Here is a 24,731-nt window from a genome sequence, read left to right as displayed (position 1 = left end):
GACTACAGACATGCACCACCACACCTAGCTTTTTTATATTTTACTTTCTGCAGAGATGGGGTCTTGCTGTGTTGTCCAGGCTGGTCTTGAACTCCTGAGCTCAAGCCATTTGCCCACCTCAGCCTCCCGGAGTGCTGGAATTACAGGCATGGGGCACCGCACCCAGCCCAGCCAATTTCCTAATAGAAAAGTGACATGATTTTGACATTTCTGCAGGATCCCTCTGGCCGCTACATGGCCAGAGTGGAGTGGGGACAGTGGGAGGTGATGGTGACCACAGTCCCCAGGTCCTGTGCATCCAGCAGCCTGTCTCACACTCAGTCTTGCCATTTGGTTGTCTTTCCAGCGGAAGCCCTGGGCCTGGACCACATGGTCCCTGTGCCCTACCGGAAGATTGCCTGTGACCCGGAGGCTGTGGAGATCGTGGGCATCCCGGACAAGATCCCCTTCAAGCGCCCCTGCACTTACGGAGTCCCCAAGCTGAAGCGGATCCTGGAGGAACGCCATAGCATCCACTTCATCATTAAGAGGTGTGGGTGGGGCTGGGCGCGGTGGCTCATGCCTGTAATCCCAGCACTTTGGGAGGCCAAGGCAGGCGGATCTCTTGAGGCCAGGAGTTCGAGACCAGCCTGGTCAACATGGCAAAACCCCGTCTCTATTAACAATACAAAAATTAGCCAGCTGTGGTGGTGGGCGCCTGTAATCCCAGCTACTTGGGATGCTGAGGCAGGAGAATCTGTTGAACCCAGGAGGCAGAGGTTGCAATGAGCCAAGATCATGCCACTGCACTCCAGCCTGGGTGACAAAGTGAGACTCTGTCTCAAAAAAAAGAGGTGCGGGTGGGCATAGGGGTCTGGTCTTCCACTCTGGGCTTGGCTTGGGCTCTGGGTTTTGGGGCATGTGGGCTAAGCAGGGGCCTGGGGAGGCAATGATGGGGCAAGGGCAGAATGAATGGGTTCTCTAACTTAACACAGAGAATCAGACGGGTCTGGGAGAGAATTCTGTTATAGCTCCTTGCGTAGCTGTGTGGCCTATTCCTTCTGGGCCTTTTGAGGATTGAATGGAAAATGCAGGCACGGTGTCTGGCCTAATCAGGCACTGTAATTTTTTTTTTTTTTTTTTGAGTAGAGATAGGATCTTGCTATATTGCCAAGGCCTGCATAGCCTGAGTGTCAGAGCAAGGCCCTGTTTCTTAAAAAAAAAAAAAGGGGGGGGGAAGGGATAATGATGGCCCCCCAACCCAAGTTTTCCTAACATAAAATGAAACAGTGGATGAAACACACCTGACATGTAGCAGATGTTTAATAAGCATGAGGTGTTTTTTCATTGACCTTATTTCCCTTGTGAATTAAAATATCATTAAGTGCATCGGTGCACCTGAAGACATCTCCGACCTGGGCGTCCTTGGGCAAGTTACTTAACTACTCTGTGCCTCATTTACATAAACCAGGCCTGATACCAGCCCAGGCAACATGGCGAGACCCCATCTCTGCAAAATATTTAAAAAGTTAGCTAGGCATGGTGGCAGGTGCCTGTAGTCCCAGCTGCTTGGAGGCTGAGATGGGAGGATCACTTGACCACAGGAGTTTGAGGCTGCAGTGAGCTATGATCGTGCCACTGTACTCCAGCCTGGGTGACAGAGTGACACCCCATCTCAAAAAATAAAAAATAAGCCAGGCATGGTGGCCTGGATTACGCCTGTAATCCCAGCACTTTGGGAGGCCGGGATGAGTGGATCACCTGAGGTCAGGAGTTCGAGACCAGCCCGGCCAACATGGTGAAACTCCGTCTCTACTAAAAATACAAAAATTAGCCAGGTGTGGTGGCACGTGCCTGTAGTCCCAGCTACTTGGGAGGCTAAGGCATGAGAATGGCTTGAACTCAGGTGGCAGAGATTGCAATGAGTCAAGATGGCACAACTGCACTCCAGCCTGGGTGACAGCGAGAATCCATCTCTAAATAAATAAATTAAACATAGAAAAACCAGGCCTGATAATTGTCCATACCTCATAGTGTTGATTGGAGACTAAATGACCAGATGTGGATGAAATGCTTAGAACAGTGGCTACAGCTACAGACCCTCCAAGTACATTTTTTTCTATTACACACCCCAGCCTCATCGTTTAACCATCTGAGATCATCCTGGCAAAAGTGAGTCAGGAGAGAAGAGGCCTTAAAAAGGAGCCAGGGGCTGGGCACGGTGGCTCACGGCCTGTAATCCCAGCACTTTAGGAGGCCAAGGTGGGCGGATCACTTGAGCCTAGGAGTTCAAGACCAGCCTGGCCAACATAGCAAGACCCCATCTCCAAAAAAAAAAAAAAAAAAGTGGGGGGAGCCAGGAGGTAGAGTCTCTGCCCAGGCACAGGTATCTGCAAGGTATGTACCGTCTGGGAGTCAGAAGTGCTTTCTACAAGGCCTGAGGGTCTTGTTATGGGTGGTACAGCTCTCTGCCCCCCACCTCTGCCCCAACCCCAACTCATGCCAAGTTCTGGCCTCCTACTTCTCATGTCTGTATTCCTACTGGGATACAATAGAATCCCCTAGGGCTGTGGGTTCACACCTCAGGGGTAGATATATTGGTTCTAGCTAAGCCAGAACTTAGGAGGAGAAAGTATCTGGAGAAGATTCTAGAACTCAGAACTGTGCTTAGAGGCTGGCCAGCGACCCCTTGGTCAGTGCCTATCATGTGGGCCTTCCAGTCCGGGCAGCCCGTGAGGGCATGTGACCACTCCCTGACATCTGCCTCCACCCCCAATGCCCCCCCAGGGTATGGTGTAAGTCCCTGATGCTGTCTCGAACCCACCTCTCCCCGACCCTGTTCTCCCTGATAAATAAAACTGTAAATAATAAAACTGCAGGCTGGGCACGGTGGCTTACACTTGTAATCCTAGCACTCGGAAAGGCTGAGACAGGAGGATCGCTTGAGGCCAGGAGTTTGAGACCAACCTGGGCAATAAAGTGAGACCCTATCTCTACAAAAAGTAAAATAAACAGCCAGGCCTGATGGTATGCATCTGTAGTCCTAGCTACTGAGGAGGCTGACGGAGGAGGATCACTTGAGCCCAGGAGTTGGAGGCTGCAGTGAACTATGATCACGCCACTGCACTCCAGCCTGGGCGACAGAGCCAGACCCTATCTCTAAAAACAATAATAAAATGACAACTGATGCTGGCTGTGTCTCCATCACTGGGTGGGGCTGAGGAAGCAGGCCTCAGAAAGGAAGCCAGTTTTCCCCCAAAATTATTCCCTGAGGCTGCCTCTGGGCCTGTGGATCCAGATGTGTGGAGGCCTTCAGGAGTGGCAGGGGAGTGGGGCCTCCAACGTGAAAACAGAAGTCACCATCAGCCTTGCACCCCTGGCTCTGCCTTCCAGGACTGATGTTTTTGCCTCTGTTTTAATTTCCTGCTTGGTCCTCCCTTGGACATTGTCAGGTATGCAGGCTGGGACATCCCTTTTTTCCTCCTACATTCCCCTAGAGCCCAAGGCTCTGTCCTTGGTCCAGCCACTCCATGGCAGGGAAGCTGTACCTCCATAATCAGCTGCCTGAGAGCCCCTGACCCACCACCAGGCCACCACCCTGGTGGGGCTGAGGTTAGAAGGGAAAGAATGCCAGAACGCCAGTCCTGGAGGCAAGAGGGCGTGTGAGCCCAGCCCCACCCTCTCAGACTCTCGGACCTTTATTTCATCCTCGTTTTCCTGGCTAGAGGTTCCGTGCATCTTTTTTTTTTTTTTTTTTTTTTTTTTGAGATGGAGTCTCACTCTATCACCCAGGCTGGAGTGCAGTGGTGCCATGTTAGCTCACTGAAACCTCTGCCTCTCAGGTTCAAATGATTCTCCTGCCTCAGCCTCCCAAGTAGCTGGGATTACAGGCATGCACCACCACACCTGGCTAGTTTTTGTATTTTTAGTAGAGACAGGGTTTCACCATGTTGGCCAGGCTGGTCTCGAACTCCTGACCTCAGGTGATCTACCCGCCTGGGCCTCCCAAAGCGCTGGGATTATAGGCATGAGCTGCCATGCCCGGCTGGTTCCATGCATCTTACCTGGATGACTTGGGTCCCTAAATGGGCCCTTGGGCGCCCAGCCTCCTCCCCTCCAATACATTATCTGATAATCTAACCTTGTCATGACCACTGGGGCACCTGTTGCCCACAGGGTAGAGGCCAGGTGCCTGAGGACAGCACTGAAGGCCATGCACCTCCACCTCCAGCCTCCAGTCTCCTCACCTAGCTCACTGCTCTCTCCCCTGCAAAGTCTCTCCTGCTCCCCTCCCTAAGGGAAGGGCTGGCCGCTCACTGCTTGGGCCCCCTTGATTTGTTTTTTTTGTTTTTTTGATTTTTTTTTTTTTTTTTTTTTTTTTTTTTTTTTGAGACGGAGTCTTGCTATTGCCCAGGCTGGAGTGCAGTGACACGATCTCGGCTCACTGCAGGCTCCGCCCCCTGGGGTCCATGCCATTCTCCTGCCTCAGCCTCCCGAGTAGCTGGGACTACAGGCGCCCGCCACCTCGCCAGGCTAATTTTTTGTATTTTTAGTAGAGACGGGGTTTCACTGTGTTAGCCAGGATGGTCTCGATCTTCTGACCTCGTGATCCACCCGCCTCGGCCTCCCAAAGTGCTGGGATTACAGGCGTGAGCCACCGCGCCTAGCCGGCCCCCTTGATTTCTAAGACACCTGTGAAGGGTCCCACGAGGCCAGGCGCAGTGGCTCATTTCTGTAATCCCAGCGCTCTGGGAGGCTGAGGCAGGAGGATCACTTGAGGTCAGGAGTTCAACCTGGACAACATAGTGAGACCCCGTCTCTACAAAAAAATTTAAAACTTAGCTGGCACTGGTGGCTCATGCCTATAGTCCCAGCTACTTGGGAGGTTGAGGTAGGAGGATTGCTTGAACCCAGGAGTTCTAGTCTGCAGTGAGCTATGATTGCACCACTGCACTCCAGCCTGGGTGATAGAGCAAGACCCCAACTCAAAAAAAAAAGGGGGCCCATGGTTCACCTTGTGTTGCCGTGATTGGTTGGCAGCTCTGCTCTGTGCCGTCCTGTGCCTGTCACTGAGTAAGACACAGGAGAAGTTGGGCAAAAGCCCTCAGGATAAACGAACAAGTCATTCAGAGTAGGTGCTGGTGGGAAACGGGCTTGAGTCACTCACCTGGGGGCCAGAAGAGGCCCCCAGGGAGTTGTGAGCAGATTAGACCCTCCAAGACCGCCCCAGGGGTTGTCCCATGCTTTCCCTAGCTGTGCAAAAATGGTTTGGGATAGGCTGGGTGCTGTGGGTCATGCCTGTAATCCCAGCACTTTGGGAGGCTGAGGCAGGTGGATCACCTGAGGTCAGGAGTTCGAGACCAGCCTGGCCAACATGGTAAAACCCCATCTCTACTAAAAATACAAAAATTAGCGAGGTGTGGTTGCACACGCCTGTAATCCCAGCTACTCAGGAGGCTGAGGGAGGAGAATCCCTTGAACCCGGGAGGTGGAGGTTTGTGGGGAGCCCAGCAGGAAATTAGAACAGAGGCAAAAACACCAGTGATGGGAGGCAGAGCTGGGGAAGCGAGGCTGACGATGACTTCTGTTTTCACTCTGAGAGACCCCACTCCCCTGCTGAGATCACGCCACTGCACTCCAGCCTGGGCGACAGAGCAAGACTCCATCTCAAAGAAAAATTAATTAATTAATTTGATTAAAGTACAACAATTAGCAGGGCATGGTGGTGCACGTCTGTAGTCCCAGCTACTCAGGAGGCTGAGGCAGGAGAATCGCTTGAACCCTGGAGGCGGAGGTTGCCGTGAGCCATGATCGCACCACTGCACTCCAGCCTGGGTGACAAAGTGAGACTCTGTCTCCAAAAATAAAAATAAAAATAAAAATAAATGGTTTGGGATGTTCTGAGGTTCCAGACATGCCCTCTCCTGCCTGCCTGTCTGCTGGGTGCCCAGGCCTGTAGCTGTGCATGTGTCACTCAATGACCATCACCAAAGGGAACTGGAGGCATCTCCCTCAGCCCCGGGAGAGTCCTCCAGCCTGCACCGTTCTCATGCCTGTCTCTCTTCTCTCCCCAGGATGTTTGATGAGCGAATTTTCACAGGTATGTGGGGACCATCTAGTCCATTCTGAAGTTTCCAGATTGGTTCCCCAACAGAACCCGAGCTGCCACCGCCCTGGACTTGGTCCTCCTGAGCACCTCCCCTCAGGCAGGGAGGGAGGCTGAGCTGTGGCTTCTGTGTCCTGGGACAGAAATGGGTCCCAGGCTCCTAGGTGCTGACAGACTGTCAGGACAACCCCTCCCAGCTTCAAATGCCCTGGACAGAGAGTACTAAAGCTGGACGCTAACATGTGCCAGGTTGGTGAACCTGAACCTGTGCCAGGCTCTCTTTGAAGCTGCCAGCATATTTTATTTTAATCTGATTCCAACAGTCCTATCAAGGTGGCCCCACTCCTGTTCTCACGTGCAGACAGAGGAACGGAAGCCCAGCTGGTGAGCACGTGTCCCTGCTGTATGCCCAGCAGTGTGACTCCAGAGCCCACGCAGTGGCCCGTGGGCCAGCACACCTGTCCCGGGAGGAAGATGCGGGCTCTTCCCGGGGCAGCAAAAGCATCACGGTTCTTGGGGTGATCCTGGCACCCCAGTTCCGGTCCCGCCTCCCACCAGCTCTGTGACTTTGGGCAAGGTCTTGTGGGCTTCAGTTTCCACATGTGTGAGATGAAGATGATAAGGGCGCCTTCCTCTGGGCTCCTGGCACAATGAAATGAGAGCCTGGTCCCGTGATGCAGCTGTGGGGAAGCCCCGGCCCTTTTCTGAGGGCTCAGCCCCCATAGTGTTGGAGGGCAGGAGAACCATCTCTGGTTGCTGCCTCCCATTCCTCCTGCCCCTTGCTCTCCCAAATCTCTGGCCACCTCTGGCACTAGGGCTGCCGTTCCTCCTTCTGGCGGCAGAATCTCTCCCCAGGACCCGTTCCTGGCTGTTGGCTGGACGTGGCGCCCACAAGGACGGGTAGAGGCCAGGCCCTATCCCCGGGATTCCCCCAGCTTCACACAGAGACCTTTGCCCAGGGGCCCTGCAGCAAGAGGAGGCCAGAGGGCCTTCACCCTGACCCCCTGACTCTCCCCACAGGGAACAAGTTTACCAAAGACACCACGAAGCTGGAGCCAGCCAGCCCGCCAGAGGACACCTCTGCAGAGGTCTCTAGGGCCACCGTCCTTGACCTTGCTGGGAATGCTCGGTGAGGCCCCATCCCCGGCCCTGGAGGCCCACGGCCAGCCCTGCTCTGGGCTGAGGCAGAGTTACCTTCAAGGGGGGACCCAGGGCAGCTCCCACCACACCACCACCCCTCGAAGGCGCAAAGGGAGGGCAAGGGAAAACTCCACCTACCTCCACCTACCTCCCTCTGCCTAGAGAACTCTCACCTAGAGAGCTTTCCCACCCCCAACATCTGGCCAGATGTCACCTCTCTCAGAAGCCTCTAAATGCCCACACTAGGCCAGGTGCGGTGGCTCACACCTGTAATCCCAGCACTTTGGGAGGCCGAGGTGGGTGGATCTCTTGAGGTCAGGAGTTTGAGACCAGCCTGGGCAACATGGTGAAACCCCATCTCTACTAAAAACACAAAATTAGCTGGCTGTGGTGGTGCGCACCTGTAATCCCAGCTACTCGGGAGGCTGAGGCAAGAGAATGGCTTGAACCTGGGAGGGAGAGGTTGCAGTGAGCTGAGATTGCACTACTGTACTCCAGTCTGGGTGACAGAGCGAGACTCTATCTCAAAATAAATACATGCCCACGCCAGGCTGGACTTGGTGGCTCACTCCTGTAATCCCAGCACTTTGGGAGGCTGAGGTGGGTGGGTGGATCTCTTGATCCCAGGAGTTTGAGACCAGCCTGGGCAACACAGTGAGAGCCTTGTCTCTACAAAAAATAAAAAGTTAGCTGGGCATGGTGGCTGGTACCTGTGGTCCCAGCTACTTGGGAGGCTGAGGTGGGAGGATTGCTTGAGCCTGGGAGGTCAAGGCTGCAGTGAATTATGATCGCACCACTGCACTCCAGCCTGGGCAACAGAGTAAAGACCTTGTTTCAAAAATACAAATATGCAGCTGGGCGTGATGGCTCATGCTTGTAATCCCAGCACTTTGGGAGGCTGAGCCAGGCAGATCACCTGAGGTCAGGAGTTCGAAACCAGCCTGGCCAACAGGGCAAAACCCCGCCTCTACTAAAAATACAAAAAAAATTAGCCGGGCATGGTGGCACATGCCTGTAGTCCCAGCCACTCGGGAGGTTGAGGCAGGAGAATCGCTTGAACCCTGGAAGCAGAGGTTGCAGTGAGCCGAGATTGTGCCACTGCACTCCAGCCTGGGCAACAGAAAAAGACTCCGTCTCAAAAAAAAAAAAAAAAAACATGGATGCATGTATACATACACATACACACCTACATGGATACATATATACCAACACCGGGTCTGATGCCTGTCCTGAGTGCCCACCAGACCCTGCCCCCAGCACTCAGCTTGGCTACCATCCACCAACACCCCCCAAGCACATTCTGACCTCTTAGGGGCAGGGGTGGGCCATTTATCCCAGAATCCCCACATCATATCAGGCCTCTCCCTGCAGTTCCCTGGGAGGGAGGGAATTAACCAAATCATCTGTCCCAGGGTCCCTGTCACCTTCATTCCCCAGCCCCCTCCCCAGATTCTTAACCCTTTCCAGGCCCTGCAGGTCTCAGTCCCCCACAAGCAGTGATCAAACCCCCAGTGTGCCAAGCCCAGGAGCCCCAGAGCTCCCAGATGGTGAGGAAGGGGGATCCCCAGATGGTTCACCCAGGAGAGTGAGCAGGTGCCTGGCTCGGCCACCCCTGGAGATTGTGGTCCCTGGAGACAGGGCACGGGGAATCTCTCTCCCTGGTGGAGGTGGGGAGCGCCATCCTGGAGGGCCAGGGGGTGATGGGGGCAGGGATGCCTTCTGCAGTGGCGATCGTGGTGGGCCCCGACCGCCTGGAGGGGCAAGGATGGGGCAGGGTGGCCCTGGACTTGGCTGACAGGTGTCATTTCCTGCTTCCCTTCACAGGTCAGACAAGGGCAGCATGTCTGAAGACTGCGGGCCAGGTGAGAAGGAACAGGGCCCGCTGTGTGTGTGGTGGGCTGGGAGGGCAACCACCAGCCCTACCCAGCAGCCTTGGGGAGGAGCTCAACTCAGCCCATGAGCCTGGAGTGCTAACGAGCCTCCTCCGCCCACCTGTCTCCCCTAGGCCTTGCAGCGCCGAGGTGCAAGGCATGCTGGGAGCTTACTGGGGTCGGGGACATGGAGAGCTGGGTGCTGGCATCACCACTGCCTCCTGTCGATGCCCAGACCCAGGCTCCAGGTTCTTGGACCAGCAGCCTCCCCTCTGGGGGGCCTCAGTCACCGGGTCTGTAAATTGGAGCCCCTAAGCCTGGCCTGAGGGCTCCCCTGACCTCCAGTTCCAGTTTGGGCAGGAGCCAGGGGACTGACATGACTTGTCCTAGGTAGGGCCTCAATAACAAGTTACAGACACCAAAATGTACTGGAAAGACTCACTCTGCCCAGTCAGGCTCGTGCCAGACTTGACTGGATCTTTCCATTCCTCCTTGCAGGAACCTCCGGGGAGCTGGGCGGGCTGAGGCCGATCAAAATTGAGCCAGAGGATCTGGACATCATTCAGGTCACCATCCCAGGTAAGGGACAGGCATCTGACCACCCCTTGCAGAAATCAGGGCCGTACCGTTAGCCTCCCGAGGGTCTGCCTGGTGAAGAAGAGGCCTCCAGGCCACTGTTTCTCTCCGTGGATTCTGAGAAACATCAGGGTATTGTGAATGCTTTTTCTGGCCACATCTGCCCCCTGCGTTGCGAATCAGTGTTCTCAGCTCTGACCTTCCAGAAGGTCCCCTCAAAACTTCACCTCCCTGGCTTGGCTTCCCTGGGATTTGTGAGGCTGGAGAGAAGAAAAAGGCATGGGCGTGAGAGGCTCTGAGTTGGACCCTTCCCCCTGCCAAGCTTCATTTTCCACATCTTCAGAGGAGAGGGTAGATTTGGGCGCTGGAGCCTCAGTACGGTGTGACTGTTAGAAGCCAAGAGGGTGCTGGTTGCAGTGGCTCATGCTTGTAATCCTGGCATTTTGGGTGGCTGACACAGGAGGATGGCTTGAGGCCAGGAGTTCAAGACCAGCCTGAGCAGCATGGCAACACCCACATCTCTACGAAAAATACAAAACATTAGCCAGATGTGGTGGTGTGTGCCTGTCGGTGTAGCTTCTCAGGAGGCTGAGGCAGGAGGATCTCTTGAGCCCAAGAGTTGGAGATTGCAGTGAGCAGTGATCCCACCACTGCACTCCAGCCTGGGCAACAGAGCGATACCGTATCTCAAAAAAAAGAAATGGCCAGGCACGGTGGCTTACGCCTATAATCCCAGCACTTTGGGAGGCCAAGGTGGGCACATCACCTGAGGTCAGGAGTTAGAGACCAGCCTGGCCAACATGGTGAAACCCCATCTCTACTAAAAATACAAAAATAAGCCAGGCGTGGTGGCTCACGCCTGTAGTCCCAGCTACTCGGGAGGCTGAGGCAGGAGGATCGCTTGAACCTGGGAGGCGGACGTTACAGTGAGCCAAGATGGCGCCACTGCACTCCAGCCTGGATGACAGAGTGAGACTCCATCTCAAACAAAAAAAAGAGAGAGAGAAAGAAAAGGACCCTTGTCTGTGGCTGGACTGGAGACTGGGCTGGGTGGTCCCTGAGGGACTGTGAGAGGAGTATGGCAGGCAGAAGACACCCGTGTCATTTGGCGTTTTGTCTTCAGACCCCTCGCCAACCTCTGAGGAAATGACAGACTCGATGCCTGGGCACCTGCCATCAGAGGATTCTGGTTATGGAATGGAGATGCTGACAGGTAAGAAATGGACCTGGGCTGGTGGTGCTTGGGACTTAGCTCTCCAGGGAGCAAAGGGAAAGGGGTGGGCCAGCAGTCCCCAGGCTTTTCTTGGTGTTGACCGCCTCTAGTAGAGGAAAACCAGTATATGCCTGACCCTAATCCAAGCCTGGGTTCCTTTTGGAAACCTCAAGTAGGCTCTATTTATTTATTAATTTATTTAGAGATGGAGTTTCACTCTCGTTGCCCAGGCTGGAGTGCAGTGGCACGATCTTGGCTCACCGCAACCTCTGCCTCCCGGGTTCAAGTGATTCTCCTGCCTCAGCCTCCTGAGTAGCTGGCATTACAGGCACCCGCTACCACGCCTGGCTGATTTTGTATTTTTTAGTAGAGGCAGGCTTTTGCCGTGTTGGTCAGGCTGGTCTTGAACTCCTGACCTCAGGTGATCCACCTGCCTCGGCCTCCCAAAGTGCTGGGATTACAGGCGTGAGCCACCGTGCCCGGGCATAGGCTCCATTTATAACAAGGCCCAGCGTCCTTCCCAGGAGCCACCTGTTGGGATTAATTTGTCCGTTTATCCAACAACTATTTATTGAGCATCTGTTGTGTACCACGTCCTGTGTAAGGGGCTGGAGACAAAGGAGTGAACCAAGCTGAAGTCCCCACCTCCTGGGGTGCACATCCTCCTGTGAAGAGATAGATGGATAGTAAGCAAATAAGTAAAATAGGCAGGGTAAGGTGGCTCGTGCCTGTAATCCCAGCACTTTGGGAAGCCAAGGCGAGGGGATTACTTGAGGCCGGGAGTTCAAGATCAGCCTGGGCAACATAGAGAGACCCATCTCTTAAATTTTTTGAGATGGAGCCTCACTCTGTCACCCAGACTGGAGTGCAGTGGCGTGATCTCAGCTCACTGCAACCTCCACCTCCCGGCTTCAAGCAGTTCTCCCGAGTAGCTGGGATTACAGGTGCCCGCCACCACGCCTGGCTAATTTTTTTGTATTTTTAGTACAGACGGGGTTTCACCATGATGGTCAGGCAGGTCTCGAACTCCTGACCTCAAATGATCCTCCTGCCTCGGCCTCCCAAAGTGCTGGGATTACAGGCGTGAGCCACCACGCCTTGCCTCAACAAATATTTATTGAGCACCTGCTGTGTACTAGGTCCTGCATAAGGGGCTGGGGAAAAAGCAGTGGACCAAACAGGTGTCCCCACCTGCTGGGGTACACATCCTCTTGCGGAGAGATAAACAGTAAGCAAATAAGTAAAATAGGCAGGGTGAGGTGGCTCATGCCTGTAATTCCAGCACTTTGGGAGGCCAAGGCAAGGGGACTGCTTGAGGCCAGGAGTTCGAGACCAGCCTGGGCAACATAGCAAGACTCCATCTTTACAAGATTTTTTTTTTAATTGACTGACACAGTGTCTCACACCTATAATCTCAACACTTTGGGAGGCCAAGGCAGGAGGATTGCCTCAGCCCAGGAGCTTGAGACCAGCCTGGGCAACATGGTGAAACCCTATCTCTACAAAAAATACAAAAATTAGTTGGGCCTGGTGGTGCGTGCCTGTAGTCCCAGCTACTTGGGAGGCTGAGGTGGGAGGACTGATTGAGCCCAGGAGGTTGAGGCTGTGGTGAGCCGTGATGGTGCCACTAAGACCCTATCTTAAAATAAATAAATAGGTCAGGTGCATTGGCTCACAACTGTAATTCACCATTTTGGGAGGCTGAGGCGGGCAGATCACTTGAGGTCAGGAGTTCAAAACCAGCCTGGCCAGCATGATGAAACCCCTTCTCTACTAAAAATACAAAAATTATCTGGGCATGGTGGTGCATGCCTGTAGTCCCAGCTACTCAGGAGGCTAAAGCAGGAGAATCACTTGAACCCAGAAGGCAGAGGTTTCAGTGAGCCAAGATTTTGCCATTGCACTCCAGCCTGGATGACAGAGCGAAACTCTGCCTCAAAATAACTAAATAGATAGATAGATAGATAGATAGATAGATAGATAGATAGATAGATAGAAATTAGACAGGCACGGTAGGACCTATGTGTAGTCCCATCTACTCAGGAGGCTGAGGCAGGAGGATCCATTGAGCCCAGGAGTTGGAGCCTGCAGTGGGCTATGATGGTGCCACTGCACTCCAGTCTGGGTGCCACAGCAAGACACCATCTCAAAAAAAAACAAAAATAGGCCAGGCATGAAGACTGCGTAATCCCAGCACTTTGGGAGGCCAAGGCAGGCAGATCACCTGAGGCCAGGAGTTCAAGATCAGCCTGGCCAACCTAGTGAAACCCCATCTCTACTAAAAAGACCAAAAAAAAATTAGCTGGGCATGGTGGCAGGCACCTGCAGTCCCAGCTACTTGGGACACTGAGGCAGGAAAACCTCTTGAACCTTGGGAGGTGGAGTTTGCAGCTGAGATCACGCCACTGCTCTCCAGCCTGGGCAACAGAGTGAAATTCTATCTCAAAAACAAACAAACAAACAAAAATAGGCAACAAGACAGGATGCTTAGGATGTAACACTAAGCAAAAGAGGAAAAATTGATTGTGCTTTGCTTACAACTGTGTTGCAAATGTAATCACAGGGGAAAAACAAGGGTAGAGCAAAACAGTAGCAGTGTTAGGCAAAATGATTCACGTTTTTTATTTTCTGAATCAGTTATGATGCACTTCTAATACTTTGGTAATGAAGAAAAAAATATGATTTGTCCAGCACAAACTGGCCATGACCAGACTTGACAGCAACCTGTGGTGTAGCTATCCAGAGAGTTTGGTTGACGCCAAGCTCAGGCTGAGATGACAGCATGGCGTGGCGGCTAAGGAATTGGCACGGTGCCCAGCTGGGTTTGCAGTGGCCTTAGAAAACACCATAGAAGCCTCCATGCAGCACTCACAGCCAGAGGCTGGGTGGCACTACAGGGGCTGGGGGCCTTGAATGAGCACAGCATCATTGCTGTTTGTTTCACAGAGCAGAACATAGGCTCAGCAAGGCTCATCCACCTCCCCAAGGTCACACAGCCTTGGGCTGGAAAACATGTTTCCCATGCAGGGCTCCTTCCCAGGCACCCCAGTCAAACCTGATGAATTAAGAAAATTCTGGCTGGGCGTGGTGGCTCACGCTTATAATCCCAGCACTTTGGGAGGCCAAGGCAGGTGGATCACCTGAAATCAGGAGTTCGAGACCAACCTGGCCAACATGGCGAAACTCCATCTCCACTAAAAATACAAAATTAGCTGGGCATGGTGGTGTGCACCTGTTATCCCAGCTATTTGGGAGGCTGAGGCAGGAGAATCACTTGAACCCAGGAGGCAGAGGTTGCAGTGAGCCAAGATCACACCATTGCACTCCAGCCTGGGTGACAAGAGCAAAACTCTGTCTAGAAAAGGAAAAAAAAAAAGAAAAAGAAAATAATTCTGATGGTAGTGCACACCTGTAATCCCAGCTACTCGGGAGGCTGAGGAGGGAGAATCGCTTGAACCCGGGAGGTGGAGGTTGCAGTGAGCTGAGACTGCACCACTGCACTCCAGCCTGGGTGACAGAGCAAGACTCTGTCTCAAAAAGTACAAAACAACAACAAAAAAAGAAAATTCTGAGATGTCCAGGACCACCATGGATTAGAGGATTTTGCATGTTGTGCTTTTTGTGTTTACACATGTATGATATGAAACAGTTAAATGATAGAGAACTGTGTAACACATGGAGCAGGTGCAGTGGCTCATGTCTGTAATCCTAGCACTTTGGGAGGCCAAGGTGGGAGGATCGCTTGAGCCCAGGAGTTCGAGACCAGCTTGGGCAATATGGCGAAACCCTTGTCTCTACAAAAAATTTTAAAAAGTAGCTAGCCGTGGTGGTGCATGCCTCTAGTTCCAGCTACTGAGGAGACTGAGGCTGGTGGATCGTGTGATCCCAGGAGTTTACAACAAGCCTGGGCAGCATAGCAAGACCCCATCTCTACAAAAAAATAAAACAATTAGCTGGATGTGGTGGTACCTACCTGTAGTCCCAGCTATTCAGGTGGCTGAGGAGGGGGGATAGCTTGAGCCCAAGAGGTTGAGGCTGTAGTGAGCTGTGATTGCTCCACTGCACTCCATCCTGGGCAACAGAGCAAGACCCTGTCTCTTAAAACAAAAAACTACGTAACACATGAAGGAAAAAGCTCCAGTCACATCCTCCTCAGGCAACCACTAGTATTCCTAGCATCTATCCTTTGTATGTTTTTATCTATGTGCTAACTCATGTGATGACTATTTTAAACAAATTGTCCCTTGTATTCTCACCTGGAGGTTTTTTTGTTTGTTTGTAGTTTGTTTTTGAGACGGAGTCTCACTCTGTTGCCCAGGCTGGAGTGCAGTAGCATGAACTCGCTGCAACCTCCGCCTCCTAGGTTCAGGCGATTCTCCTGCCTCAGCCTCCCGAGTAGCTGGGATTACAGGCATGCACCACCATGCCCAGCCAATTTTTGTATTTTTAGTACATTTAGTACATTTAATACATTTCCCCATGTTGGCCAAGCTGGTCTCAAACTCCTGTCCTCAAGTAATCCACCCACCTCGGCCTCCCAAAGTGCTGGGATTACAGGCGTGAGCCACCGTGCCCAGCTGAGGACTTTGTCTTGTTCCCACGTGTCCTCGGTGTCTAGAACAGACTAGCTTGGGAGGTGCATGCAAAATGATCTCAGCCTGCTTTTGCATGAATGCCAGGGTAGGGCACCTGTATGGAATCGGGGTCCCTGATCCATTGGAGTGGGTGCCATGCTTCAGAGTTGGGGCCCCCTGGCCTGCCATTCCCCAGCTATCTGGCCTGATGTTGGCAGTGCATGGCTTAGGAGATGATGAATGTGGCTTCCCGGCATCCTCTGTTCTCTTTTAGACAAAGGCCTGAGTGAGGACCCGCGGCCCGAGGAGAGGCCCGTGGAGGGTGAGGCCCTGTCTACCCCTGACATTTTACGCCCACCCCCACCCCATCTGTCCTCCTCTGCCGTCCACCTCACCTTGGCCTCTGGGTCTCTTCCTTCTCTCCATCCCACCTCTCTCCAGCACCCTGGTTTGGGGGTGGGAATCCTGTGGGCTGCCTGATATGGGAGGAAATTTAAGGATTTGTCTTCTAGAACCAGGAGGTTCCTGGTCAAAGGTGAGAGCAGTTCCCACTGCTAAGGAAAATTGCAAGCCTTTGTTTTTATTACACACCCTGCTGCTTTCCACAAAGGTTTTAAGACTGGGAACTGAGCCTCCTGTATCTGAACAAGTAGATTAGAGGCCTGAAAGCACAAAATTGGCTTTGTGTCCAGCAGACACGCCCATTCTCAGGAACGTGAGAATTCCCTCCCTGCTGAGAATGGAAGTAGGACAGAGAGAGAGGGAGGCCAGCGTGAGGGTGGGTCTGTTTCACCTCTGGAGTATCCTGGAATGGAATGAGTGAGTGTCAGAGGAGAGAACTGTCACTTCCCCAAACCCAGCCTGGCAGAAGGAACCATGAAGTCTTAACACAGTTCCGCTGCCACCTGGTGGTGGCGTGCTCAATTTGCAGGCTTAGTGTGTACCCACTAGTTCTGCCACATACTATACTCAGTCACGTACTCAGTCACATACCTAGAAAGACCCATGGTCACTCCTAGTCCACAGAACCTTCCAAATCTTCATTCAGGCTGGCGGTGCCCTAGATTTGATTTCACAAACAAGAATGTGAGCCCAGGAATTGTGGACCTGTCTGCATATGCCATTTCTGAGGAAATAAGTTACCCACCGCCACTGCCCCAGCCCCAGCCTTCCCCCATTCCAAGATCCCACCACAGGACCAATCTTGGTACCAGCAGAGCAGGAGCATCAGCCGAGAAGCTGCCACCAACGAGCCTCAACAGACTGTCTTTTGCCTTCCAGACAGCCACGGTGACGTGATCCGGCCCCTGCGGAAGCAGGTGGAGCTGCTCTTCAACACACGATACGGTGAGCAAGAGGTGGGATGGGGTCTGGGGGCATCCCGGCGCCCTCCAGCTGCCCTGTTTGCAGAAGGGCTTTGGACGCATCCCCTTGCCTGTTCCCATCCCAGCTGCTCTCTGAGCAGGGACAAGGGACAAAGGGAAGGGAGGAGCTGGGACCCATCATGAGGATGGGGACACTAGAGAGGCTGCCACTCAGGCTCCCTGGCTCACTCACTCACACTCTGCCTCAGCCGCAGGTTGGAGAGGCCACTCCCTCCCCTGTAATATTGCCAGCCCTCAGCCCTCCGCCCTCACCCTCACCCTCACCCAGGGTCCTCAAGAAGACTCATAATAAGAATAAGATAAGATAACCTCAGTGGTGTGCCGGGCATGAGGCTAGGTGCTTCCCCATGTTCTTCTTTTGTTTTTTTTTCTCCTTTTTTGTTTTTTTGAGGTGGAGTCTCATTCTGTCGCCGAGGCTAGAGTGCGGTGGTGCAATATCAGCTCACTGCAAACTGCACCTCCCGGGTTCAAGCAATTATCCGGCCTCACCCTCCCGAGTAGCTGGGATTACAGCTGCCCACCACCACGCCCAGCTAATTTTTTTTTTTTTTTTTTTTTTTTGAGATGGAGTCTCGCTCTTTCACCCAGGCGAGTGCAGTGGCGCGATCTCGGCTCACTGCAAGCTCCACCTCCCGGGTTCACGCCATTCTCCTGCCTCAGCCTCCCAAGTAGCTGGGACTACAGGCGCCCGCCACCGCACCCGGCTAATTTTTTGTATTTTTAGTAGAGACGGGGTTTCAGCATGTTAACCAGGATGGTCTCAATCTCCTGACCTCATGATCCGCCCGCCTCGGCCTCCCAAAGTGCTGGGATTACAGGTGTGAGCCACCGCACCCGGCCTGTATTTTTAATAGAGACAGGGCTTCACCATTTTGGCCAGGCTGGTCTTGAACTCCTGACCTCAAGCGATCCACCCACCTTGGCCTCCCAAAGTGCAGGGATTACAGGCGTGAGCCACTGCACCCAGCCTCCCGTGTTCTTGTATCCATCTCACAAAATCCCTATGTCCTAAGACCCACTTTACAGATGAGAACTGAGGCCTAGTAAAGGGGTATGACTCGTCCAAGGCCCCACACTACTCAATGGCAGAGATCGGGCTTGTTCCAAGGCGTGGTGTTGGGCGGCATGTGGGGTTGCTTATGGTGGCAGGAGGGACACTCAGGGGGCCTTACTGGAAGGGTGAGGCCCAATGGACTTAGAGGGAAGCAAGGCCGAATCTTGGCAGCCATTAGTGGTGGCTTCTGTGCTGCCTGGGCATGAGGGCATGGACCCAGCCTGGGCCTTGGGGTAACCGTGAGTTGAGTTCTTGTCCCCTGGCTCTGCTGTTCAGTGGCTCTGTGACCTCAGACAAGTCACGTCCCCTCTGAACTCCAGGTTCCTTTCCTGCAGGCTGGGGGGCCACTCTTTCCACCTCCCAGGAAAGCTGGCAGGCCCTCAAAAGGGCTCTGGCAGCTTTGCCCCCGACACAGGCATGGGACACAGGGGTTGAGGCTCCTGGCCCCGTGGCACCGGGTGGCCCTACAGCAGCCATGTCTCTGCAGCCAAGGCCATTGGCATCTCGGAGCCCGTCAAGGTGCCGTACTCCAAGTTTCTGATGCACCCGGAGGAGCTGTTTGTGGTGGGGCTGCCTGAAGGCATCTCCCTCCGCAGGCCCAACTGCTTCGGGATCGCCAAGCTCCGGAAGATTCTGGAGGCCAGCAACAGCATCCAGTTTGTCATCAAGAGGTAAGGCCCGACCAGGTCCACGGGAGACAGCACCAGGCCTGTGCAGCACCCAGGGGCAGGAGCAGCATCAAACTGCCATCAAGCGATTCTTGTGCCTCAGCCACCCGAATAGCTGGGACCACAGGTGTGTGCCACCATGCCCAGCTTTTTTTTTTTTTGAGACAGAGTCTTGCTGTCTCCCAGGCTGGAGTACAGTGGTACAAACTTGGCTCACTGCAACCTCTGCTCTGGCTTCAAGCGATTCTCCTGCCTCAGCCCCTTGAGTAGCTGAGACTACAGGTGTGCGCGACCATGCCCAGCTAATTTTTGTATTTTTAGTGGAGACAGGGTATCACCATGTTGGCCAGGCTGGTCTTGAACTACTGACCTCAAGTGATCCGGCCACCTCAGTCTCCCAAAGTGCTGGGATTACAGGCATGAGCCACCCCACCAGGCCTCCTTTCTTTTCTCTTTTTTTTTCTTTGACAGCAAGGTGTTAGATGGGATTTGGCTGCAGTTGGCAGACATGAGGCTCCCCGGGCCTGCCAGACCCAAAGCCACCAAGCTGACCCCTCTCGCAGTCTCAGGAGAGCAGTGTTCAGTTTGCCCAGATGCAGAATGGGAACGTCCCATCAGCTCACGGGTTCTCCAGGCTGGCGTGTTGGTGTCCCGGGCCAGGGGCTGGGGGCAATGCCCCATCGTCCCAGGATGGGAAAGTCCGGCAGCGGCCTCTCCAGGCTCTTTCTGTTTCTTTGAGCATGTTGTGTTTTTGCCAGCAAGGGCCCGGGGCAGCACCCGTGGATACACCCTGTGTGCCCAGCTAGGATAAAAAGTCCCTTTGGAGAAGGTGGTGGCAGTTATTGAGTAAAAATGTGGTTGGGGATTTCAGGAACAGTGGCTCATGCCTATAATCCCAGCACTTTGGGAAGCTGAGGTGGGAGGATTGCTTGAGCCCAGGAGTTCAAGATCAGCCTGGGCAACATAGCAAGACTCTGTCACTACAAAAAAAATTTTTTTAACTCTGGTGTGGCAGCACATGCCTGTAGTCTCAGGTACTCAGGAGGCTAAAGCAGAAGGATCACTTGAGGCCAGGAGTTCAAGACTAGCACGGGCAACATAACGAGACCCCATCTCTACATAAAAAATTTAAATTAGCTGGGCATGGTGGTGCACACCTGTAATCTCAGCTACTTAGGAGGCTGAGGTGAGAGGATCACTTAAGCCCAGGAGGGGTTTGGAGGCTCCAGTGAGCTATGATTGCACCACTGCACTCCAGCCTGGGTAACAGAGCAAGACTCTTCCTCAAAAAAAAGAAAAAAAAAAAAAAAAAAAACAGAGAATGGGAGGATCATATTTCCATTTTGTGTTTGTTACTTCTGTGTTACTGTAATAGCATACATTTAGGCTTGGTTTACTGCTGGGCACGATGGCTCACACCTGTAATCCCAGCACTTTGGGAGGCCAAGGCAGGCAGATCACTTGAGGTCAGGAGTTCGCGACCAGCCTGGCCAACATAGCAAGATCCCATCTCTACTAAAAATACACAGATTAGCCAGGCGTGGTGACTCATGCCTGTAATCCCAGCTGTAATCTCCCTGTCATCAGGAGACTGAGGTACGAGAATCACTTGAACCCTGGAGGCGGAGGTTGCACTGAGCTGAGATCGCACCGCTACACTCCAGCCTGAGTGACAGAGCGAGACTCTGTCTCAAAAAAAAAAAAAAAAAAAAAAAAAAATTTGGCTTGGTTTGGTTGAAAGCGGTAGGAAAGAAGAAACTCTTAAGGGTTTGTTCCTCCAGGGGAATAGATGGTTCTCAAACTGGGAGACTCACAGCGTCATTTTTCATACAGTGGCGAGGAGATCCTCTGGGACAGGGAGCTCTACTGCAGGGCCTGCTCTGTGCCAGGAGGGAGGCTGCTGCTCCACAACACACAGAGAGCAGATAGCAAAAAGCTACGCAACAGGGCTGGAGAGCAAGAGTCGTGACTCGTGCAGTAGAATCAAGGCTTCAGCAGGCCAGGATGAAATGCAGTCACATGCCCGGTGTGTCTGGGCATATTAAAAGGAAGATTGAGCCGGCATGGTGGCTCATGCCTGTAATCCCAGCACTTTGGGAGGCTGAGGTGGGCAGATCACTTGAGATCAGGACTACTGAAAATACAAAAATTAAGACCGGGCGCGGTGGCTCACGCCTGTAATCCCAGCACTTTGAAAGGCCGAGGTGGGCAGATCACCTCAGGTCGGGAGTTTGAGACCAGCCTGACCACTATGGAGAAACCCTGTCTCTACTAAAAAATACAAAATTAGCTGGGCGTGGTGGTGGGTGCCTGTAATCCCAGCTACTCGGGAGGCTGAGGCAGGAGAATTGGCTTGAACCCAGGAGGCAGAAGTTGCAGTGAGCCGAGATCACGCCATTGCACTCCAGCCTGGGCAACAAGAGCAAAACTCCATCTCAAAAAAAAAAAATGAGCCAGGCATGGTGGCATGCACCTGTAATCCCAGCTACTCGAGAGGCAAAGACAGGAGAATCGCTTGAACCCGAGAGGCGGAGGTTGCAGTGAGCCGAGATCGCACCCCTGCATTTCAGCCTGGGGGACAGAGTAACATTCTTGTCTCAAAAAAATAAAAAGGGAAGATTGCATTTCAGGTGGTTTAAGGATAAACTCGTGATAGACATATAGCCCATCAGATGTGTGAAAACAGGGAAATAAAGATTCACAAGAGAATATGTGTAATTATAGTACAGTAATTGGCTCTACTATATACATGTATAGTACTGTACTGTTTGAAGGAGGGCTTCCTTCAACAAATTCCCAGCCTGAGCAACGTGGTGAAACCCCATCTCGAGGGGAAGAAAAACCGAAAACGTTAGCCAGGCTTGGTGGTGTGCACCTTTAGTCCCAGCTACTTGGGAGGCTGAGGTGGGAGGATCGTTTGAGCCAGGAGGTCGAGGCTGCAGTGAGCCATGATCGTACCACTGCTCTCCAGCCTGGGTGACAGAGTAAGACCCTGTCTCGAAAAGAATTTTTTTTTAATTTTTTAAAAAATACATTGTGTCCAGGCGTGACGGCTCACGCCTGTAATCCCAACACCTTGGGAAGCCCAGATAGGAGGATCGCTTGAGTCCAGGAATTTGAGAGCAGCCTGGGCAATGTATCAAGACCACATCTCTACAAAAAATTTTAAAAATTCTCACACCTATAATCCCAGCACTTTGAGAGGACAAAATAGGAAGGTTGCTTGAGGCCAGGAGTTTGAGACCAGTCTGGTCAACATAGCGACACCATCTCTATTTTATTTTTAAAATTAAAAAATTAGCCAGGTGCAGTGGTATGTGCCTGTAGTCCCAGATACTTGGGAGGCTGAGGCGGAAGGCAGAAGAATCGCTTAAGCACAGAAGGTGCAGGCTGCAGTGAGCTATGATGGCATCACTGCACTCCAGTCTGGGTGACAGAGCAAGACCTCGTCCCTTTAAAAATACAGCCGGGCATAGTGGCTCACACCTGTAATCCCAGCACTTTGAGAGGCTGAGGCAGATGGATCACTTGAGGTCCAGAGTTTGAAACCAGCCTGGCCAACATGGTGAAACACCATCTCTACTAAAAGTACCAAAAATTAGCTGGGGGTGGTGGTGCGCACCTGTAGTCCCAGCTCCTTAGGAGACTGAGGCTCAAGAATCACCTGAACCTGGGAGGTAGAGGTTGCAGTGAGCTGAGATTGCATCACTGCACTCCAGCCTGGGTGACAGAGCGAGACTCCTTCTCAAAATAAATAAATAAATAAATAAATAAATATATATATATATATAAAAATAACACAAAGAGACAAACTAAAAAACCATCCTGGGCACCTGCCAGGTCCTGGGCTTGCCGCCCAGTAGTAAATGCCACCAAGTCCTGCCCTGGAGCTGCCGATGTCACCCAGACAAAATCAAACTATCATGTCAGGTAGAGATAACTGCTGTGACAGGATATAACGCAGAGTGAGGGGGAGAGAGGGACAGGAGGAACCTGGATAAGGAGGTGATATTGAAGCAGCGACCCAATGAAGGGAGAGGGCCAGCCAGGTGCATAAAGAGTGTGGGAGCAGGCCAGGCGCGGTGGCTCACGCCTGTAATCCCAGCACTTTGGGAGGCCGAGGCAGGCAGATCACGAGGTCAGGGGTTTGAGACCAGCCTGACCAACATAGTGAAACCCCGTCTGTACTAAAAATACAAAAATTAGCCGGGCGTGGTGGCACATGCCTATAATCCCAGCTACTCAGGAGGCTGAGGCAGGAGAATTGCTTGAACCTGGGAGGTGGAGGTTGCAGTGAGCCGAGATTGCGCCATTGCACTCCAGCCTGGGTGACAGAGAGAGACTGTGTCTCAAAAAAAAAAAAAAAAAAAAAAGAAAGAAAGAAAAGACTGTTGGGACAGAGAAAAAGTCATGCAAAGTCCCTGAGGCAACAACATGCTTGGGTGTTTGAAGGCTCACAAGGTGCCCTTGTAGCTGGTACAGGGTGAGTGAGGGAAGGATGGTGAGGTTGAGGCCCAAGAGGTAGTAGGGGACCAGGTGACCCACGCCTGTAATCCCAGCACTTTGGGAGGCTGAGGTGGGAGGATAGCTTGAGTTCAGGAGTTTGAGACCAGCCTAGGCAACATAGTGAGACCCTATCTCTATAAAAAAGAAAAATAGGCCAGGAGTGGTGGCTCATGCCTGTAATCCCAGCACTTTATGGGGTCAAGGAGGGTGGATCACCTGAGGTCAGAAGTTCGAGACCAGCCTGCCCAACATGGTGAAACCCTGTCTCTAAGAATTCAAAAATTAGCCAGGCGTGGTGAGGGGGGCCTGTAATTCCAGCTACTCGGGAGACTGAGACAGGAGAATTGCTTGAACGCAGGAGACAGAGGTTGCAGTGAGCTGAGATCACGCCCCTGCACTCCAGCCTAGGCAACAAGAGCAAAACTCTGTCTCAAAATAAATAAATAAATGAAAAGGTAGCAGGGGCCAGATCACATGGATTTTGGGCCAGCTTAAAGAGTTTGAATTTTATTTTATTTTTTAAAAATTCTTAAGAGACAGGGTTCTCATTCTGGTTTGTTTTTATTTTTGTTTTTGCCTTCTATGCCCATTCCCTCAAACCATAAACCAGGGGCACCCAGGCAGCTTGAGGTTAGGTGCCAATTCAACAGCAAGTCCTCATGAATGACATTTTTTATGGTTTTGTGCAGAGACACCTTGTGCTCATGAGCATTGTTTTTTTTGTTTTTTGTGGGTTGGTTTTTGTTTGTTTGTTTTCTATTTTTTGAGACAGAGTCTCACTCACTCTGCTGCCCAGGCTGGAGTACATTGGCGCGATCTCAGTTCACTGCAACCTCCGCCTCCCAGGTTCCAGCGATTCCCCTGCCTCAGCCTCCTGAGTAGCTGGGATAACAGGCGCATGTCACTACGCCTGCCTAAATTTTGTATTTTTAGTAGAGACGGGGTTTCACCATGTTGGTCAGGCTAGTCTCGAACTCCTGACCTCAAGTGATCCGTCCACCTTGGCCTCCCAAAGTGCTGGGATTAGAGGCGTGAGCCACCATGCCTGGCCTTTTGTGGGTTTTTTTGAGACAGAGTCTTGCTCTGTCACCCAGGCTGGAGTACAGTGGTGCTGTCTTGGCTCACTGTAGCCTCCACCTTCCAGGTTCAAGCGATTCTCCTGCCTCAGCCTCCCGAGTAACTGGGATTACAGGCGTGAGCCACCAGGCCTGGCCGTGAGCATTTAAGAGACAAGTCTTTCTGTAGCCCAGGCTGGAGTGTAGTGGCACAATCACAACTCACTGCAGCCTTAAACTCCTGGACTCAAGCAATCCTACCTCAGCCTCCTGAGTAGCTGGGACTGCAGGGCCACGCCACCACACCTGGCTAATTTTTAGATTTTTTGTAGAGAAGGGGTCTCGCTATGTTGCCCAAGCTGGTCTTGAACTCCTGGGCTCAAAGCGATCCCCCTGCTTCAGCCTCCCAAAGTGCTGTGATTACAGGTTGAGCCACTGCGCCCAGCCTTGAGCATTTTTTAAAGTCACGATAGCTTTCTCCACCTGTCATTTGGAAAGGGAGGCAGGTTAGCGCAGTGGCCAACGGGAGAGGCCGTCTGGCGGGCTTGAGGCCAGCTCCTCCTGTTACTCCCTGTGGCCTTGGCAGCCGGCTGTACTATTTAAG

The 24,731-nt window shown here is 52.6% G+C and overlaps 1 protein-coding gene across 17 annotated transcripts in view; it reads left to right on the top strand.

Moving 5' to 3' along the window:
* The window catches only part of GTF2IRD1 (GTF2I repeat domain containing 1), a 151,954-nt gene that overhangs the window by 76,678 nt on the left and 50,545 nt on the right, over positions 1-24,731 (top strand). For 12 of the 17 annotated variants that reach the window (XM_024250254.3, XM_024250256.3, XM_024250252.3 and 9 more), the window contains exons 9-17: positions 347-530; positions 6,054-6,079; positions 7,106-7,214; positions 9,050-9,087; positions 9,595-9,675; positions 10,796-10,885; positions 15,734-15,781; positions 16,741-16,806; positions 18,386-18,569. In XM_024250254.3, the coding sequence (XP_024106022.2) occupies positions 347-530; positions 6,054-6,079; positions 7,106-7,214; positions 9,050-9,087; positions 9,595-9,675; positions 10,796-10,885; positions 15,734-15,781; positions 16,741-16,806; positions 18,386-18,569 (826 nt within the window). The remainder of the gene's footprint in view (positions 1-346; positions 531-6,053; positions 6,080-7,105; positions 7,215-9,049; positions 9,088-9,594; positions 9,676-10,795; positions 10,886-15,733; positions 15,782-16,740; positions 16,807-18,385; positions 18,570-24,731) is intronic. The other 5 variants (XM_024250255.3, XM_063725691.1, XM_054560385.2 and 2 more) reach the window with 1 other exon arrangement.

Source organism: Pongo abelii, chromosome 6, assembly GCF_028885655.2.
Source record: "Pongo abelii isolate AG06213 chromosome 6, NHGRI_mPonAbe1-v2.0_pri, whole genome shotgun sequence".
Classification (NCBI taxonomy): Eukaryota; Metazoa; Chordata; class Mammalia; order Primates; family Hominidae; genus Pongo; species Pongo abelii.
Note: the sequence above shows the minus strand (reverse complement) of the source record. Positions and strands in the feature narration are given on the sequence as shown.